Raw genomic sequence first — 21,078 nt, forward strand, 5'->3', positions numbered from 1 at the left:
TTTGTCAGAGTGATGCATCGCTGCAGGGATTAGCCCCTGTCCCCTGAGGAAACACTACAGTGCAGCCCTCCTAACTTCTCCAGCTAGCTACTGACGCACAGCTAGCCACTGACGCACAGCTAGCCACTGACGCACAGCTAGCCACTGACGCACAGCTAGCCACTGACGCACAGCTAGCTACTGACGCACAGCTAGCTACTGACGCACAGCTAGCCACTGACGCACAGCTAGCCACTGACGCACAGCTAGCCACTGACGCACAGCTAGCTACTGACATACAGCACAGTAGGGTCTGAATGAAAGTGATTCATTGTTACCAAATATACTATTACTTAATATTACCAAACAAGTTTGAGACAAACACATGTTCAAGTTTCGAAAGTGAAATATTTAAGTCATAAAAGCTATGTACAGAATTATTGGCCATGCCCCGGTTCATGTTTCATATTAAAAAGAGGTGTATGTTAGTTCATTCCTCGTCAGATCAGCGTCGGGCAGTAAAGGTGTCGTTAAAGCTCTTGGGTCACTAGCAGCACTGTCAGTGTGTGCAACACACATCTCCAGGTCCGACATGAAGTTCTGCACTGACACTCTCCGGTCCGGTTACTCTGGTGGGGATTGGAAGAGGGAGATGATGGGGTCCTCGTGGTTGGTAACCACTAAAACGCTGTGGAACTTGTCCAGGAGGGTCTTCAGCTGTGAGCGGCGCATGTTCTCGTTGTACATGATCTCCTCCAGATGGTGGTGGCCTCTGAAGTAGTGCAGCAACCTGTGGGAGATGTTAACCAGGGCTTAAAGACGACCTTCTAACAGCAGGCCTTCAGTGGGAGCTCACAGAACGCCTGTGTCTGAGGTTTGCTGCCCCCTGCTGGACTGCTCTCAAAAGACAGATTCTGGTTCCTTTAACATGACTAAGCACATAAGATGTGAGGCAGCTTAAGGAAGTGGCCAACACGTGGCAGCCAAACGAATCCCAGCGTTCCCAGCACATGGGCTGGGGCGGGTCAGAACTCCGGTGTCACCTGGCAAACATGCGCAGGTCCTCTGGGTTCTGTGCGGCCGGCACGCTGAGGATGGCCAGTCGCTCCTGCTCCGCTAGGCTGGCCAGCAGCGTCTCCGTCATCCTCCTACTGAGGGGGGAGTCAGCGCCCAGGAGCAGCTCGGCACTGGAGTTCTCCATACTGGGACTGGTCAGGGTCATGTCATCACTGCTGGCTGGAGAGAGAGGGAGGATAGAAGGATGAGAACAAAGGATGGAGGGAGAGAAGACGGAGGAAGGGAGTGAAGGTGGGGAGAGGGATGGAGGAGGGATAGAGGAGTGGGGGGAGAGAGAGAGAGGGAGGAGTATGGTCTGGTTAGGTCCTAATCCTCATCCAGGACGGTCTGAGTGTCTCTAGTGCGCTGTGGTCTCATAGACGTACTCGGGGAACCGAAGCTGAGGGCGGCGGGTGTGCTGAGGCTCCGGCCGGACGGCCGACCCGCCACTGACAGCTCCTCCTCCCGCGGACCCGCCTGCTCCTCGCTGGGCGGAACCAGCAGACACACATAGGTGTGCAGCTGGATCAACAGACGTCGCTGCAGCATCCACACCACCATCTGGATCAGCTGGGCCTGGACCCCAACACACACACACACACACACACACACACCCTTTGTTTACACAGCTGATAAAGCGCATTTGAAACATTTTGCTTCTCAGCGGTGGATGAGATGTTCTCCTGTCTGAGTCCTTTAGCGCACTTACCTCATGCACAGGAGTGCCCAGAGGGTTCCTGAACTCCGACAGAGACACAGGTAGAGAGAACTTGGCCAAGACAGATGGAAGGTCGTGACCCGGGAACTGCTGGGCAAAGTGCTTGGCCAGTGCAGAGTATCTAGGACAAGAAGTGGAAGTTCACATGCTGATGACCTAGGATCAGAGATCGTGTGTACAGTAACAAACCATGAGGATGAGTGGAAATACAGTTCACAGCAGCAATTAATCATAAACAGTAAAGATGGAAAACGAGTAAATTTGTGCAATGATGACCTAAAATCTGAAGGCCTGTGAGGAAGAAGTCTACACTCACAGACAGATGTTGGCATGTGGAGACAGCATGTAAACGTTGTTCTCACACAGTGGATACACAATGATGGCTTTACCCCAGTAAACCAAATGAGCAGCAATCTGAAAGACCTGTAGAGGGCAGCAGAGAGCTGATTAAAAACACAGCACAGAATAAACTGCTAGTTAGGTATATACCAGGGGTACTCAACTGGCGGACCGCGGTCCGGATCCGGACCCAATCTCATTCCTGATTAACTTGATACGGACCAAAAAAAAACCCATATTTATTAATTTTGACGGGAGAATTAATTTTAAACCGGAGCATTTATTTCAGGGCTATTGAAAAAACACTCCGTCACGAGTGTTACGTTTGCCACCCCCGCTTAACAACTTACGTTTGCCACCCCGACCCGGACCTCAGGTCACAGCTATCTGTCAAAATTGGACCGCGTAAAAATTTAGTTGAGTACCCCTGGTATATACAAAACAATATAGCAAACCAGAAAATCAGAAATTGTAGTTAGTCTTCAACATTTATATATATATATTTATTCTTTTTAGTTTTTTAATTTTCCACACCAGTTCTGGAAAAATATACCAGAAGTGTTCAGTAGCATTTCTGAGAATATTACAGATCACAGATCCATGTCTAGTCCTGGAGTTACAGCCATGTTACACCATGTTAATATTTAATGTAATTAAAATCTTGTTTGTTTGTTTGTTTGTTTTGTTTCTTACAGCCCTGGTCCTCATTTGTTAATCACTTCACCATTAATTAACAAGGCCTGGGTAGGCCTACAGGAGCAGGACATGACAGAACAGGAACTGAGAATCAGCACTGCAGGATAGTGGATTCATTTGTTAACTTTGGGGACGCCCTGTCCACTAGATGGCAGAATAAGACTGTAAGATTATTATAAGACTATTGCATTCTCAAACATGCATGTTTTAGGACAGTGAAAGCTACTGGAAGCTTAAGTATCAGGGCTTTTAATGTTTAATCATTATAAAATGTACATAGAATGTATTTGAAGTATTGGCTCTTTAATATGTCAAATCCAACAAATGGTATAACATCAAATTAATAAACAAAGAATAAAAGATAATACAGAATAAAAATAAAAAGAATAAAAATAATACATTAAACGTATATAGCATTTCTAAATACTATAAACATACAAATGAACACAGAGCCAGTAAAAACATTAGAAAACAGCTTGGGTTCAGGACAGGAAAAGAAACAGACCCCTGTAGACAAACAGAGGAGAGGCACAGAGGAAGGAGAGGGACAGGTTACATGAGAGACAGGTTAGGAGAGGGACAGGTTAGGAGAGGGACAGGTTAGGAGAGGGACAGGTTAGGTGAGGGACAGGTTAGGAGAGGGACAGGTTAGGTGAGGGACAGGTTACATGAGAGACAGGTTAGGAGAGAGACAGGTTAGGAGAGGGACAGGTTAGGTGAGGGACAGGTTAGGTGAGGGACAGGTTAGGTGAGGGACAGGTTAGGAGAGGGACAGGTTAGGAGAGGGACAGGTTAGGAGAGAGACAGGTTAGGTGAGGTTATGTGCAAAATGTAAATTATGAGTTCTGAGGTAGGATTCAAATATACAAAGTCCTTGTAAATTAAAGGGATCTGGACAGTCTGATTAGGGGTTGGGATTCCAAAGACGGGAATCCTAGACAAGATTCCAACCTCAGGAGAAGGTTGGAGGGCCAGCTGTGATGTGAGGAGATGTGAGGAGATGTGGAGCAGCGTGTGGTGTCTGACCTGCAGGAGGGCCAGGTCAGCGTCCTGCGCCAGCTGCTGCAGGTTCTTCATGGCCGAGCAGATCTTGATGAGCCGCACCAGTGCGGGAGAGCAGTCGAGGGGCAGTTCGGCCAGCAGGGCCTTCTCACTGTCCAGCAGCAGCAGTGCGTGGTACGGCCTGCAGGGGGCAGCACATCCACACCAGCTTCATCTAATATCTGCTTCTGTGCTATATATAATGCTATATATCCAGTGTTAGTTAACCATGAAGATGCCACGTTGATATAATCACTGTCATAAGGGAGGACACTGGCAGTGTTCACTGCTAGCTTCAGAAACTCCCACACTGTGTTGTATTTTCCTGCTCTAAGAGACTCAAATCACCTTATACAGTATGTCAGGAGAGACTGATGCCAACACACCACATGAATGAATCAATGTGCTGCAGCGTGAGACACTAGAAACAGTACACTAGTGCTGTGAGTGTGAGAGACATGAGACAGTACACTAGTGCTGTGAGTGTGAGAGACATGAGACAGTACACTAGTGCTGTGAGTGTGAGACATGAGACAGTACACTAGTGCTGTGAGTGTGAGAGACATGAGACAGTACACTAGTGCAGACAGTACACTAGTGCTGTGAGTGTGAGACATGAGACAGTACACTAGTGCTGTGAGTGTGAGAGACATGACACAGTACACTAGTGCTGTGAGTGTGAGAGACATGAGACAGTACACTAGTGCTGTGAGTGTGAGAGACATGAGACAGTACATTAGTGCTGTGAGTGTGAGAGATATGAGACAGTACACTAGTGCTGTGAGTGTGAGATGTGAAACAGTACACTAGTGCTGTGAGTGTGAGAGACATGAGACAGTACACTAGTGCTGTGAGTGTGAGACATGAGACAGTACACTAGTGCTGTGAGTGTGAGAGACATGAGACAGTACACTAGTGCTGTGAGTGTGAGACGTGAAACAGTACACTAGTGCTGTGAGTGTGAGACATGACAGTACACTAGTGCTGTGAGTGTGAGACGTGAAAGCGTACACTAGTGCTGTGAGTGTGAGACGTGAAACAGTACACTAGTGCTGTGAGTGTGAGAGACATGAGACAGTACACTAGTGCTGTGAGTGTGAGACATGAGACAGTACACTAGTGCTGTGAGTGTGAGAGACATGAGACAGTACACTAGTGCTGTGAGTGTGAGACGTGAAACAGTACACTAGTGCTGTGAGTGTGAGAGACATGAGACAGTACACTAGTGCTGTGAGTGTGAGACGTGAAAGCGTACACTAGTGCTGTGAGTGTGAGACGTGAAACAGTACACTAGTGCTGTGAGTGTGAGACGTGAAACAGTACACTAGTGCTGTGAGTGTGAGACATGAAACAGTACACTAGTGCTGTGAGTGTGAGAGACATGAGACAGTACACTAGTGCTGTGAGTGTGAGAGACATGAGACAGTACATTAGTGCTGTGAGTGTGAGAGATATGAGACAGTACACTAGTGCTGTGAGTGTGAGACGTGAAACAGTTCACTAGTGCTGTGAGTGTGAGACGTGAAACAGTTCACTAGTGCTGTGAGTGTGAGAGACATGAGACAGTACACTAGTGCTGTGAGTGTGAGACGTGAAACAGTACACTAGTGCTGTGAGTGTGAGACATGAGACAGTACACTAGTGCTGTGAGTGTGAGAGACATGAGACAGTACATTAGTACTGTGAGTGAGAGACATGAGACAGTACACTAGTGCTGTGAGTGTGAGACGTGAAACAGTTCACTAGTGCTGTGAGTGTGAGACATGAGACAGTACACTAGTGCTGTGAGTGTGAGAGACATGAGACAGTACATTAGTACTGTGAGTGAGAGACATGAGACAGTACACTAGTGCTGTGAGTGTGAGACGTGAAACAGTTCACTAGTGCTGTGAGTGTGAGAGACATGAGACAGTACACTAGTGCTGTGAGTGTGAGGCATGAAACAGTACACTAGTGCTGTGAGTGTGAGACATGAGACAGTACACTAGTGCTGTGAGTGTGAGAGACATGAGACAGTACACTAGTGCTGTGAGTGTGAGAGACGTAAAACAGTACACTAGTGCTGTGAGTGTGAGTGACATGAGACAGTACACTAGTGCTGTGAGTGTAAGACGTGAGACAGTACACTAGTGCTGTGAGTGTAAGACGTGAGACAGTACACTAGTGCTGTGAGTGTAAGATGTGAGACAGTACACTAGTGCTGTGAGTGTGAGAGACGTGAAACAGTACCACCTCTCTGAGCGTCTCAGACGGCCCTCACCGGATGGCCTTGAGGCTGTGTTCCAGGGCCTCTGGGGGGATGTGTTTCCCTCCGACATGGTGGATTTTGTGGGGCAGACAGAAGCTGACTTCCAGCCAGTTGTTGATGTGAAGTCTTACCACTCCAGTGGTGCAGAGGCTGAGGGACACGCACCCGGTTAATCACTAATGTCACAAACAGCCGCTCGTCACCCACCGGTGTCTTAGCTCACTCTCTCGCACACGGACAGGACAGAACACACTGCAAACCTGCAGCTCTGGACAGTTTGTGAGCTGGATGTGAGGGGAAGGTCTGGCAGCACACACACACCTGTCGTACGCTTCTGTTAGGTCTCTTGCCAATTTACACTTGGGAAGGATGTGACGAAAGGGTGACTGTGGCATGCCATCCGCTGCACACATGAAAACCAACATCAGAACGTCTACAACTTGCAATAAAGGCTCAAAGGACGGGGAGGTGTTGGGGAGAGGTGGGGAGGTGTAGGAGAATGTGTTTGGTGTAAGGGGAGGTGTAAGGGTAGGTGTTGGGTGTAGGGGGAGGTGTAAGGGTAGGTGTTGGGTGTAATGTTGGGGCAGTAGGGGGAGGTGTTGGGTGTAGTGTTGGGGCAGTAGGGGGAGGTGTTGGAGGTGGTGTTGGGGCAGTAGGGGGAGGTGTTGGAGGTGGTGTTGGGGCAGTAGGGGGAGGTGTTGGGTGTAGTGTTGGGGCAGTAGGGGGAGGTGTTGGGAGTAGGGGGAGGTGTTGGGTGTAGTGTTGGGGCAGTAGGGGGAGGTGTTGGGTGTAGTGTTGGGGCAGTAGGGGGAGGTGTTGGGTGTAGGGGGAAGTGTTGGGTGTAGTGTTGTGGCAGTAGGGGGAGGTGTTGGGTGTAGTGTTGGGGCAGTAGGGGGAGGTGTTGGGTGTAGTGTTGTGGCAGTAGGGGGAGGTGTTGGGTGTAGTGTTGGGGCAGTAGGGGGAGGTGTTGGGTGTAGGGGGAGGTGTTGGGTGTAGTGTTGGGGCAGTAGGGGGAGGTGTTGGGTGTAGTGTTGGGGCAGTAGGGGGAGGTGTTGGTGTAGTGTTGGGGCAGTAGGGGGAGGTGTTGGGTGTAGTGTTGGGGCAGTAGGGGGAGGTGTTGGGGCAGTAGGGAGAGGTGTTGGGTGTAGTGTTGGGGCAGTAGGGAGGGGGAGGTGTTGGGGCAGTAGGGGGAGGTGTTGGGTGTAGTGTTGGGGCAGTAGGGGGAGGTGTTGGGTGTAGTGTTGGGGCAGTAGGGGGAGGTGTTGGGAGTAGGGGGAGGTGTTGGGTGTAGTGTTGGGGCAGTAGGGGGAGGTGTTGGGTGTAGGGGGAGGTGTTGGGTGTAGTGTTGTGGCAGTAGGGGGAGGTGTTGGGAGTAGGGGGAGGTGATGGGTGTAGTGTTGGGGCAGTAGGGGGAGGTGTTGAGTGTAGGGGGAGGTGTTGGAGGTGTTGGGTGTAGTGTTGGGGCAGTAGGGGGAGGTGTTGGGTGTAGGGGGAAGTGTTGGGTGTAGTGTTGTGGCAGTAGGGGGAGGTGTTGGGTGTGTTGGGTTTTAGTGTTTGGTGTAGGGGGAGGTGTTGGGGCAGTAGGGAGAGGTGTTGGGTGTAGGGGGAAGTGTTGGGTGTGTTGGGTGTAGTGTTGTGGCAGTAGGGGGAGGTGTTGGGTGTAGTGTTGGGGCAGTAGGGGGAGGTGTTGGGTGTAGTGTTGGGGCAGTAGGGAGAGGTGTTGGGTGTAGGGGGAGGTGTTGGGTGTAGGGGGAGGTGTTGGGTGTAGTGTTGTGGCAGTAGGGGGAGGTGTTGGGTGTAGGGGGAGGTGTTGGGTGTAGTGTTGGGGCAGTAGGGGGAGGTGTTGGGTGTAGGGGGAGGTGTTGGGTGTAGTGTTGGGGCAGTAGGGGGAGGTGTTGGGTGTAGTGTTGGGGCAGTAGGGAGAGGTGTTGGGTGTAGTGTTGGGGCAGTAGGGAGGGGGAGGTGTTGGGGCAGTAGGGGGAGGTGTTGGGTGTAGTGTTGGGGCAGTAGGGGGAGGTGTTGGGTGTAGTGTTGGGGCAGTAGGGGGAGGTGTTGGGGCAGTAGGGGGAGGTGTTGGGGCAGTAGGGGGAGGTGTTGGGTGTAGTGTTGGGGCAGTAGGGGGAGGTGTTGGGTGTAGTGTTGGGGCAGTAGGGGGAGGTGTTGGGTGTAGTGTTGCGGCAGTAGGGGGAGGTGTTGGGTGTAGTGTTGGGGCAGTAGGGGGAGGTGTTGGGGCAGTAGGGGGAGGTGTTGGGGCAGTAGGGGGAGGTGTTGGGTGTAGTGTTGGGGCAGTAGGGGGAGGTGTTGGGTGTAGTGTTGGGGCAGTAGGGGGAGGTGTTGGGTGTAGGGGGAGGTGTTGGGTGTAGTGTTGGGGCAGTAGGGGGAGGTGTTGGGTGTAGTGTTGGGGCAGTAGGGGGAGGTGTTGGGGCAGTAGGGGGAGGTGTTGGGGCAGTAGGGGGAGGTGTTGGGGCAGTAGGGGGAGGTGTTGGGACAGTAGGGGGAGGTGTTGGGTGTAGTGTTGGGGCAGTAGGGGGAGGTGTTGGGGCAGTAGGGGGAGGTGTTGGGGCAGTAGGGGGAGGTGTTGGGGCAGTAGGGGGAGGTGTTGGGGCAGTAGGGGGAGGTGTTGGGGCAGTAGGGGGAGGTGTTGGGTGTAGTGTTGGGGCAGTAGGGGGAGGTGTTGGGTGTAGTGTTGGGGCAGTAGGGGGAGGTGTTGGGTGTAGTGTTGGGGCAGTAGGGGGAGGTGTTGGGGCAGTAGGGGGAGGTGTTGGGTGTAGTGTTGGGGCAGTAGGGGGAGGTGTTGGGTGTAGTGTTGGGGCAGTAGGGAGGGGGAGGTGTTGGGGCAGTAGGGAGGGGGAGGTGTTGGGGCAGTAGGGGGAGGTGTTGGGTGTAGTGTTGGGGCAGTAGGGGGACTCACTCTCGGCAGCAGCAGTGACCTCGTCCTGCACTGCCAGCATCATCTTGGCCTCTCTGGTCAGATACTGGCAGCGCCGCTCCTCGTGCTGCAGGGCCACCGCCAGTCGCCGTGACAACGTGTGCATGCAGCTGATCACCGACGGCTCAGCATTGGCCTGAGGGGGGCAGCAGAGAGACGGACCGAGAGGAAGACCAACGCAGACAATCAGAGAGGCAAACTATGTGTGTGTGTGTGTGTGTGTGTGTGGTCACAGATGGGCACTATAATCAAGGAACAATGCATGCTCTTCTCCTTGCTCACAGTGTAAGAACTGTGTGTAGTACAGACCACCCTGACCACCATGACCACCCTGACCAGCCGTGTTCTGCTATTTGTTGCATATGGCAGTTAGAATTTGATTTCATTTTATTTTAGTTTTATTCATTTGGAATCTTATAATAGTATATAACGGTCATCTTTCCTCAAAGGTTCCACAAAGTTACTATTCTGAATCCTGGTAGAGTATGTAAATACAATAGCACAGTGTAATAACAATAGTAACACTATAATGATTTAGTAAGACTGTCATAGTCCTCTACAGACTACACATGGAGTCTAGGATTCCCTATGAAAATATTTCAAATGCATGTAAGACCTTTCTAATGGACAATGTAACAAAGAATTGTGATAAAAGTTTAAGCAATTAATTTAAATTATAAAGCATTTATGATTACATTACATTATATAGGCATAATCCTGTCTCGGTTGTATTACTGACCACCCAGAATAAATTATGGATGAGGACAACCATATATACTATTCTATCAAACATTAGGTCTATTAACAGCCAAGAATTAAATGGTCAAAGACATTTGGTACCCTTGTTCATATTATTTATAAGCTAATGATTATAAATATATAAGCTTTTTGATTTTGTAATAAGAATTTATTACTCAAGAAAAATACTTCAACCTAATATTTGATATAACAATAAATTACAAAAAATACAAAATATAAATATTCATATGTTAAAGTCCCAGAATATCTGAGCAATATGATTAGTGCTGTATTCTTTCTAACATGCAAAATTACCCGTATTAATTTAAACAATATTCACTGGAATTAATAAACATATTAACTAACATATTACTTTATTGTCTATTGTATGTTTTATGTCCTCTGGTGCGTATTGTGTTCTCTCCATAATTTGTTTTATTTATTTCTTGTAAAGTGTCCTTGAGTGTTGTGAAAGGTGCTTATAAATAAAATGTATTATTATTATTATTACTAAATGCACGAAACGCATACAAATAAAATCCAAAATAAACTTGTATTAAGCTGCTCTGCTAGCATGGTTGTGCAGTATTTTGCAGAGTCATGGTGGGCAACGTGCCAGGGTAAGGCGTGACAGAGCGGAGGGCCATGTGGGGCCCCTGATATGGGCATGACTCGGCATTCTGTGCAGCTGCCGAGCTTGACTAAGCACTCTGTCCTGCTGAGTCACGGTCCCATAGGGGGCGTGACTGAGGGCGGGGCAGTGTGACTCAGCAGGACCAGCAGGCCCACCCGGGCTCTGTCTGCCTGATAGACAACATGCTCTTATCACAGGCAACTCCCTTTCTAGGAAAAGGCTTCAGGCCTCAGGCTATCCCTGCAAACAGCTGACCCCCTGTAGCTGCCACTACGCTGGTGACTAAATAATTATAAGACAATAAAATTAAAAGTATTGCATTTGTTCATAATATAAACATATAGCACATGCATATATGTAGAGGTGGCTAGAGTTTAGTAGTCAGAGTTAAACAGAATCATCAGAAAAATTACACTACTACTAAGTAACCTAAAAAAAAGCAAAAAAGGTAACCATTTGGTAATAGTAATATATCTGCTAATACTTCAGACTTTTCATGTGTTATATATACTTTTATTGGGATTTGAAAATACTCACAAAACTATCAGAATATAATTTAAGCAATACAGCTGATTTAATGTAACCAGTACCTACTCACATCTGTACATACTGATTAATGGTCTTTAAGGTGGCTTACAAAACCAGCATATGAAAAAGGTGTTCGAAACAAACCATGTGTTAAGATAAAACCTTTTCATGAAATACACTGTTTTCTTACCCTTAATGCAAAGACCACACTGAACAAGATCATGGTGGGCATCTCTCTTTTGGGAGAGGGCTCTGTTTTGGAGACCTATGTAAAGGAAATGCATTATACATTATAGATTTATTTAATGAGCATGTTTTTCACACTGCTGTGACTACAAAAGTTCAGGTCCAGGCACCAACATTTACTAGAAACAAAAGAAAACAAATGGGGAAAAAAATCTGTTTTCCAAATCAGGCCTCACACATGGACAGGAAGAGGCTCAGTGTTGTGGTGCAGCAGGTCTCAAACTCCTGCTGTGGCAGCTTCTACCACACAGTGGGTTCTACTGCCCCTGTCTAATCTCATTCACCCTTCATTCTTATATTCTTTATGGTGGACATCATCTGGGTTTGTTGCCCAGCACTACCCCAGCACTAACCTAAAACTACCCCAGCACTATCCCAGCACTAACCTAAAACTACCCCAGCACAAACCTAGAACTACTCCAGCACTAACCTAGAACTACCCCAGCACAAACCTAGAACTACCCCAGCACTAACCTAGAACTACCCCAGCACAAACCTAGAACTACTCCAGCACTAACCTAGAACTACTCCAGCACTAACCTAGAACTACCCCAGCACTAACCTAAAACTACCCCAGCACTAACCTAGAACTACCCCAGCCCTAACCTAGAACTACCCCAGCACTAACCTAGAACTACTCCAGCACTAACCTAGAACTACCCCAGCACTAACCTAGAACTACCCCAGCACAAACCTAGAACTACCCCAGCACTAACCTAGAACTACTCCAGCACTAACCTAGAACTACCCCAGCACTAACCTAGAACTACCCCAGCACTAACCTAAAACTACCCCAGCACTAACCTAGAACTACCGCAGCACTACCCTAGAACTACCCCAGCACTAACCTAGAACTACCAAACTACCCCAGCACTAACCTAGAACTACCGCAGCACTAACCTAGAACTACCCCAGCACTACCCTAGAACTACCCCAGCAGGGCACAAGTGAGCAGAGCTGCAGAAGCTTGCCACTACTCTGCACATGACTGTTTCATGGTAACACCATCCAGTAAGTGGAGCTGTTGAGCCAAAAAAAACCTCTTACCTCTTATCTCCCCCTGATCTCATGGTAAAAGTCTTGAGACCAAGTTAAACTGACATTACAAGCATGGAGTTTCTTGTTAATTCATTAGTTAATTCACAAATTAACCAATTGAATAAATGTAATTAGTAGACAGATAATGAATATAAATAGGCTATCAATATTAATTATATTATTAATTAATCTATTCATATTAATGATTATTATTAAACCCATTGTTCTCATCTGTGTCTCACCTGAATGGTGTGTGGAGCCTGCAGCAGTGTGGGGTGTCCAATAAAGCGGACGTTGTCGATCTTCAGCTCAAACTTTTTGCCACACATGTCCGACTTGGTGGCCAAGATGGTAGCGAGAATGATATCTGAGAATCTTCAAGGAGGAACATGAAAAAAAAGCAGTGAGAACACAATAGCCTGCACCACAGAGCAGTGGTCCACCTTAGATTAATGCCCCCAGACATCAAGTGGTATTTGATTGGCTTACAAGAGCCAAACTACTCAACTTTAAACATGTTATCAGAGGAAGGAGAGGAGATAAGGCAGCACTGGGCTGGAGGCTGCAGTGATTAACTGGCCTCCGACTGAGAGGAACTGGGAGAGCCTCTAACAGGGAGACGGTCTCTAGCAGGGAGACAGTCTCTAGCAGGGAGACGGTCTCTAGCAGGGAGACGGTCTCTAGCAGGGAGACGGTCTCTAGCAGGGAGACGGTCTCTAGCAGGGAGACGGTCTCTAGTGGGAGATGGTCTCTAGTGGGAGATGGTCTCTAGCAGGGAGATGGTCTCTAGCAGGGAGATGGTCTCTAGTGGGAGATGGTCTCTAGTGGGAGCCGGAAAACTCATGGGAGGTAAGTTCCTGCTCTTGGCTGTGGTCATTTAAGGCAACTCAGTTCATGGGGCAAATCCCTCCCACCCAGCGAAAGGTTTTTTGTTGCAAAAACCCAAACATGTTGCCCTCGGGCCATTAGTCCGGATCAGTGATGAGGTCGTCCCACCAGGAGAAGAGAACGCTAGCGAACAGCAGAGAGGTCACGAGTGCAGGGGGAGTGTGTGGGCTGTGATGACGCTTCACTGCTCCTGACCACTGGAGGATTCCACTCTCACTGCCAAAACCTCCATCATGAGCAATTACACAGGCGGAAACGCACATCTGTGCAGGATGGGAATTACAAGCATGTCTCTTATTCATATTGCATCAAGCACAGAAAGCCACCCTGTTCATTTAAACCATGATTCATATCAACCATGACTGTACTCCAAAGAATTAGGATCTCAGCAATTATGCTTGGGTTGGTTTTACAGCAATTGTGCTAATTATGCTTGGGTTGGTTTTACAGCAATTGTGCTAATTATGCTTGGGTTGGTTTTACAGCAATTGTGCTAATTATGCTTGGGTTGGTTTTGCATATAACACGCCAAAACAAGACAAATGCTGCATACATAAATATATGCAAGACAAGACAACGACAGACAGGAGAGGTAAATAAAGACGGGGGGTTTTAGAAGAACAGAACAGGTGGTTTAGAATAGTGTTCTTACCCTGCTACCAACTGTTCATCAGTTAGTGTAGTTTGTTCTCTGAAATGGGAATATGGCCAAAAAAGAAATAAGGAAAAAGGAAATAAAGAAAAAAATAAAAAAGGAAAACAAAAGGAACAGGCAGCAGACACATCGACAGAAAATGAGAATGCTAAAAACAACAAAAGAAATCACGTCTGCAAACAGCTCGGTGGTGACGAGCTTAACAGACCCGACACACCATAGATACCTGTAGTGAACTTGATCTACAGTGTGGGCTTGCCATAATAACATGTGCTCTCTTTTCTCAATCACCTTAATCCACTTGAGAATAACATAAAAATAAGAGATCCTCTAAACAAGAATGTATATCTTTTTTAACTTAATCTTGAATTACAACGAGAACAATATAATCTTATATATTCAGAAACTGAAGAATGAATTTGCATGTCAAACTTCCCAACCCATTCAGTTTTAAATGAATGAACAGACGACTGCAATTGAAAATTTAAGTGCTCCTTATTATCCATCTCTCACTGAACAGTGAGGCAACCTTCTTTCAGTCCCAACCTCCTTCTTCTTCTTTCAGCCCCAACCTCCTTCTTCTTCTTCTTCTTTCAGCCCCAACCTCCTTCTTCTTCTTTCAGCCCCAACCTCCTTCTTCTTCTTTCAGCCCCAAGCTCCTTCTTCTTTCAGTCCCAACCTCCTTCTTCTTCTTTCAGTCCCAACCTCCTTCTTCTTCTTCTTTCAGTCCCAACCTCCTCCTTCTTCTTCTTCTTTCAGCCCCAACCTCCTTCTTCTTCTTCTTTCAGTCCCAACCTCCTTCTTCTTCTTTCAGCCCCAACCTCCTTCTTCTTCTTTCAGCCCCAACCTCCTTCTTCTTCTTTCAGTCCCAACCTCCTTCTTCTTCTTTCAGCCCCAACCTCCTTCTTCTTCTTTCAGCCCCAACCTCCTTCTTCTTCTTTCAGCCCCAACCTCCTTCTTCTTCTTTCAGCCCCAACCTCCTCCTTCTTCTTTCAGTCCCAACCTCCTTCTTCTTCTTCTTTCAGCCCCAACCTCCTTCTTCTTCTTCTTTCAGCCCCAACCTCCTTCTTCTTCTTCTTCTTTCAGCCCCAACCTCCTTCTTCTTCTTCTTTCAGCCCCAACCTCCTTCTTCTTCTTTCAGCCCCAACCTCCTTCTTCTTCTTCTTTCAGCCCTTAACCTTGAACCATTGACTATTTGAGTCAAAACCTTCATTTTCAATTTGAAGATTTAAGTACTTGTGTCAGAGCCAGTAAAAACTGACTTACAGAGCTAATTCCACAATCCGTTAATTTAGCATCGTTTGCCAACAACAAAAAAAAAACCATTAATGCAAAATGAACATGTAAAATGAAAATATACTTAAGATATGATCCAGATGTTTCCAGTTAAACTTTATGAATGAAAACCTTTTTACTCACTATAATAAACTCACTATAATAAAGCATTGAAGTATGTCTACATTTTCTGACATTTCTGACATAGGTGAAAATTATGATTGGTGTCTTCTTGTTATTTTGGTCATTAAAAGCCAAGATTCTAAGCCCAAGTCCAAAACTCTAAGACTAAATCTGGCATTTCCTGGTGCAGTACTCTGCTTCTAAAGCAGCTCTAAGCAGGTTTACTGATCCAGGAATCAACACCAAAACAAATCCTGTTATATTCATGTCTATCTTCTATTCTGCAACCCTGATCACAAGTGTTAAATACAACAACTACACTAATACAGAAAAATACACACTACTACGCCCAATGCAATGGTTTCATTCCCACTCACTACAGCCCCAGCTGTAACAGGGACACGGACCACGAGTAGTCTGCTGGTGGTGGACCTCTCTCAGAACGCATATGACCTCAAAATCACAAAATTTTTCCAGGTAAATCCACTTGCTCGTTAATCTACCAAAGAAACAAATGGCCAAAACAATTTTGTATGTTCTGTACACAAAACCTGTAACAGCAGTGGATACATGGGAGAGAGGGGCTGACATCACTGCATCACTGAGCCTCATGCATCATTTAAAGTAATAACCAGGTAATAATTTTTGTGCTTATCTGATAGGTTGAAGGAAACTGTGCAATTCAATTTTTATTCAGTGCATAACTTACTATCTGTGACAGGTGAGCTTTCTCTCATCACTAGGGCAACAAGCTCCTCTAGACTTATCCCATACAGCTAAATACACAGATAATCAAAAAAGCTACCACAGGCGTGTAATGAACTACCCATCAGAGGCCTACATGACCTCTGATAAAGTACATGTCAGTTCCGGCAAATCTGAACTTCTTAAACACAAATGTAAACAGGACAGTTCTCATGTGTACAACCACATCTTCAGAACCTTGGTCATCACCAAAGCATCTGCAGTTAAATGTCAATTTGCACAATACCTTGAGTCTCCATCTTGGTCGTCTGCGACATCGTTTGTGGAACTCAGCACATATGGACTCCTCTGTTTTGCTTGAGAGCACAGAATAAGTCACTGGTTTAAAACTTATCAATAATCTAATTTTCATTTGTAGATGTTAATTTCATGAACGTCATTTACTGTTAAGGTTATAATGGTTTCAACCTAGAATTTGATTTAAAGAGTGAAGACATGAAAGAGACGATGCATGCATTTAACTATAAAGGGCATAGTTGGAGTTTCTATAGAACAGCCGAGATCTCAGTCAAAAATCAGGACGGGGACTAGTGAGGGTGGACTAGAGGACTAGTGAGGGTGGACTAGAGGACTAGTGATCTATTGAAGGTGGATTAGAGGACTAGTGAGGGTGGATTAGAGGACTAGTGAGGGTGGATTAGATGACTAGTGAGGGTGGACTAGAGGACTATTGAGGGTGGACTAGAGGACTATTGAGGGTGATGATGTCGGCTAAACCGCCGAGTTCAGAGGCACTTACTCGTAGCTGATGAGGTGTTTTCAGAGACCTTCAGAAACGGGTAGCGAAAGAGCAGTTTGTTTCCCCTGCTCCCCGAACTAACCAAAATGACGCTTATGGGACTATTTTTTTCTCCATTTTTATGAAGGTTGCTGTTAGTGTCTGGTTGCTTGGGGTCTAAATCTACGGATGACTGCTTCAACATAATATATAATTAACGATATTATAGCAGCGTGAAGTCTCCCAACAGCCTGCGCAGTTGTCAGCGATGCAGCTAAACCACTACCAGACTACTGAGTTATTAGTATTAAGAACAACGCTGTTCATTTCTCAGCCTACATTACTAACACTAATGGCCGATGTAGGTTAGCTAGGTTTCCTAACCAGCCGCCTAACCCCCAAATCTTGTTTTTATCTCAGTAGACAAGGTAGCCAACCTTGCTAACTATCTAGCTGACTAGCATGTAGACACGAAAGCCCGTAACAAGTCAGGAGAAGTGAGTAAACCCAGAGGACTGGCCTGTGTTCAGGGAGTGATGAACACTAGTTAGCTAGATAACCCAGGATCCGTGGGTTTAGTTAAGCGGAGACTAGCCGTGCTAGTCAGTACAGATATAGACACAATATTTAGCTAATAAGACGACAATTTAGCACGCCAAAGAAATCAGTTAGCATCGGTCAGCCGAGAATTAAATTTTCACTTCAACTAGCTACCTAAGTATTAACATGTCCACAACTTACAAGTTTTACTCTTTTAAGCCGCTGTCTTAACATGTCTAACGTTAGCACGTGGCTATGGTTAGCAATTCATTGCTAGTAAATGTTTTGAGTAGCACTTTAATATGACGTATGAATCAAAGGCACCGAACATTAGTTCCGCTCTGTAAAAATGATACCACACGCACACACATACACACACAGCTAGCTATAACTACTATATACTATTTAACCGTTTTACATTTACATTTAATGGTTTCAAAATACATTTATATAACAAACAATATATTCATTCTTTATCTTTTATAATATCGTGCTTTATGGAAATATACAAGGGTCAACATAATTAGAAAATTAATTATTTAACTCCTTTTGAAGCAGGATTTGTTTATTTATTTACAGCTGTGTAACCGCCACTCCATTCTAGTGTTGTCAAAAAAATCGATATATCGATACGTATTGATACTGAACATTCTGAAACGGTACAATAATAGTTTCTTTTAAGTATCGATTCTTTTTACATAAAATGCGCTTTCGTTTGACCCACCCAAGCTTCCGTAATGCGCAGGACAGTTTGTAATGCTAAAATGGCAGCTAAAGCAAACGCAGTGCTGTTGGATTCAAAGCAGATACAGATGGAAAACCGAAGGACATGAACAAGCCAGTTTGCAAGCAGTGTTTTTGGAACATTTCAACGAAGGGCGCTAAAGCCTGGTTGAGTGACCATAGCGCTTGACTCCGCCCACCTCGCGCGAACCTCGCGTTTATACTTTCCGCTTTGCAGTGTTGTCCGAAACGATATGTGGTAGTATAAAAGAAACACCCCTCAACAACAGGGGAATGAACACTTACCTGACGAATTTTAATGCTGCTTTGTGTTTCAGTGTTTCAGGTTTGAAAAGTGCTGCAATTTAGGCTAAAGTATTTGAAAATGTTGAAATTGTAACTACTTCGTTTCACAACAAATAGCTTCTGACTGAACAGTTCTCTTGTATTACGTTAACAAATACGAGCCTCTTGTAATTCCAGGACGAAACATGAGAACGTGAAGACGTTAAGATTGGGCGTTTTGAAAATTAACAACCATTAAATAATGTGATTAAAAGCGCAATATTTTGAATCATTTTGAGTATATGTATAAATATTTAATTTAATTAAGTTTAACGTGCTGGGAAATATTGGTACAAGCGTTTGAATTCCACCTTATAAAGGTGTATGAACCCTGCAAATATGACTTTGTTCATTGCACTGAGGCGCGGTGCGCGCGAAGTTATAAAATTCGAGAGGTGCATGACCTCACGTGCGCCGCGCTTCAGCGCGATGAACAAAGTCATGTTTGCAGGGTTCATACACCTTGTGGAATTCAAACACTTGTATGTCACTTTTAAGGTCCATTTCAATTGAATGTCTATTACTGCCGTTCAGTTGCAGTTTTTGCACGTCCACTGATATCCAATAAAGGTCCTAGTGAGACGTTCAGATAGAAAACTCGTCATAGACGTCCATGTTAAGTTAAGTTAAGGTCCTAGTCACACTGCCAGATTTTTAACCAGTTTTGAACGTCCACCAGACATGCAAAAATGGGTCTGGAATGACCGATGTGATACAGACATGATTTTAACGTCTTTCTGACATTGCATGTTTGTTGGGATAAGTTAAATTTTTATACATATACTCAAAATTATTCGCTTTTTTATCACATTATTTAATGGTTGTTTATTTTCAAACGCTCAATCTTAACGTCTTCACGTTTTCTCATGTTTCCTCCTGGAATTACAAAAGGCTCGTATTTGTTAACGTAATACAAGAGAACTGTTCAGTCAGACAGCTATTTGTTGTGAAATGAAGTTACAATTTCAAGCATTTTCAAACACAAAGCAACATCATTTGTTTGTTAAAAAAAAGGCTTTAAAACGGAAATTAGCACAGTATCTGACTGGTATCGAAAATGGTATCGAATTTCAATATTTTTTTAAGTATCGTATCGAAGTTGTAATTTTTAGTATCGTGACAAGCCTACTCCATTCTGTTAACCTCTCTGTACAAATCTACTGGTCTCTATGGAAAAATTGGGGGCATTTCTGGCAAGATTAAGTCTATATAGAACGGGCTAATTTAAGTTAAATATTATCAGAGTATGTTGGATACTTATCTCGGATGGCAGTAATTTTTTTACAGTGTTCTGATTGCCTGTAAAGATTGATCTTCTACACAATAAAATTAAATAATGCTAAGAGTCCTGTGTGACTAGAGTAGGGAGAATGGTGACATACAGATAGTTATGAAGTTCATTCCTCACTGCACACCTCCTCACTGCTCACCTCTTGACTACACACCTCCTCACTGCTCACCTCCTCCCTGCACACCTCCTCACTGCTCACCTCCTCACTGCACACCTCGCTGCACATCTCGCTGCACACCTCCTTGCTGCACACCTCCTCACTGTTCACCTCCTCACTTCTCACCTCCATGGTGCACACCTCCTCACTGCTCACCTTCTCACTGCACACCTCCTCACTGTTCACCTCACTGCACACCTCCTCACTGCACACCTCACTGTTCACCTCCTCACTGCTCACCTCCACGGTGCACACCTCCTCATTGCACACCTCCTCACTGTTCACCTCCTCACTGCTCACCTCCTCACTGCACAACTCCTCACTACACACCTCCTCACTGCACACCTCCTCACTGTTCACCTCCTCACTGTTCACCTCACTGCTCACCTCCTCCCTGCACACCTCCTCACTGCTCACCTCCTCACTGCACACCTCCTCGCTACACATCTCCTCGCTGCACACCTCCTCGCTGCACACCTCCACACTACACACCTCACTGCACACCTCCTCACTGCTCACCTCTTCACTGCACACCTCGCTGCACACCTCCTCGCTGCACATCTCCTCACTGTTCACCTCCACGGTGCACACCTCCTCACTGCTCACCTCCTCACTGCACACCTCCTCACTACACACCTCCTCACTGTTCACCTCACTGCACACCTCACTGTTCACCTCACTTTTCCTGTTGTTACAACACCATTGACATTACTGGTCATTAAAAGCGGTGGGTTACTATATATTGATATACTAATAGTAATCCAAGCGGACCCCTGCCCAGGTTAGTGAGGAGTAACAGATCTCGATAGGTCACAGTTCTCGGTGTAACACCTTTTTACCTTAACAAGTCAGTAAGCGATTGGCTAAGGCAGCGTTATGGTAGCCAATCAGAGCCAAAGCACACCAGTGACACACGACACAAACGAAGGAGAGGCAGAAAGGGCGAGTCAGGAGCAAGCTGAAGAAAAATTTGCATTTTCAAGGTGGCGATATAAACATTATTTAAGAAAATACTTGAAGTTCCTGAATGTCTACCAGACTGGGTATTTGATTTATTTAATTATGAATAGAGGTTTTATTTAATTTGATAGATGTAAATGCACTTTAATTTAACTGTATTTTTTCTGTCAAAAAAAGAGAAAAGCATGTAACTTGTAATTATTGTCATAATACTTAAAATAAAAGACATTTTGTCAAATTACAAATAATTGTCACGTTGAGGACCCCGGCCCCTCCCTTTTGGGCGTGTGTATACGTTGTCCACGTGCTTTGTCTGCGTCAGTGGATATACGTGGTTGGGGTTTTGTCGTGTGATTTATAAGTCTCACCTGTGAATCGTCTCGTGATCACGTGGGGCTAATGTGGTTTGTCTATTTAATGTGCGCTCGCGCAGTGTCCTGTGCTTGTC

General features: G+C 45.7%; 1 protein-coding gene across 1 annotated transcript; it reads right to left on the minus strand.

Moving 5' to 3' along the window:
• Positions 1-367: 367 nt before the first annotated feature.
• nprl3 (NPR3-like, GATOR1 complex subunit) lies at positions 368-17,435 on the minus strand. Its single transcript, XM_077009313.1, has 13 exons — positions 16,636-17,435; positions 16,123-16,192; positions 12,433-12,565; positions 11,097-11,171; positions 8,989-9,142; positions 6,399-6,480; positions 6,090-6,227; positions 3,815-3,971; positions 2,070-2,176; positions 1,745-1,874; positions 1,422-1,611; positions 1,023-1,215; positions 368-769 (listed from the first exon to the last, which is right to left on the minus strand). The coding sequence occupies exons 1-13, from the start codon at positions 16,817-16,819 to the stop codon at positions 604-606; spliced, it is 1,779 nt and encodes a 592-aa protein (XP_076865428.1). The 5' UTR covers positions 16,820-17,435; the 3' UTR covers positions 368-603.
• Between the last annotated feature and the right edge of the window lie 3,643 nt (positions 17,436-21,078).

The sequence above is a fragment of the Brachyhypopomus gauderio genome, chromosome 6, assembly GCF_052324685.1.
Source record: "Brachyhypopomus gauderio isolate BG-103 chromosome 6, BGAUD_0.2, whole genome shotgun sequence".
Classification (NCBI taxonomy): Eukaryota; Metazoa; Chordata; class Actinopteri; order Gymnotiformes; family Hypopomidae; genus Brachyhypopomus; species Brachyhypopomus gauderio.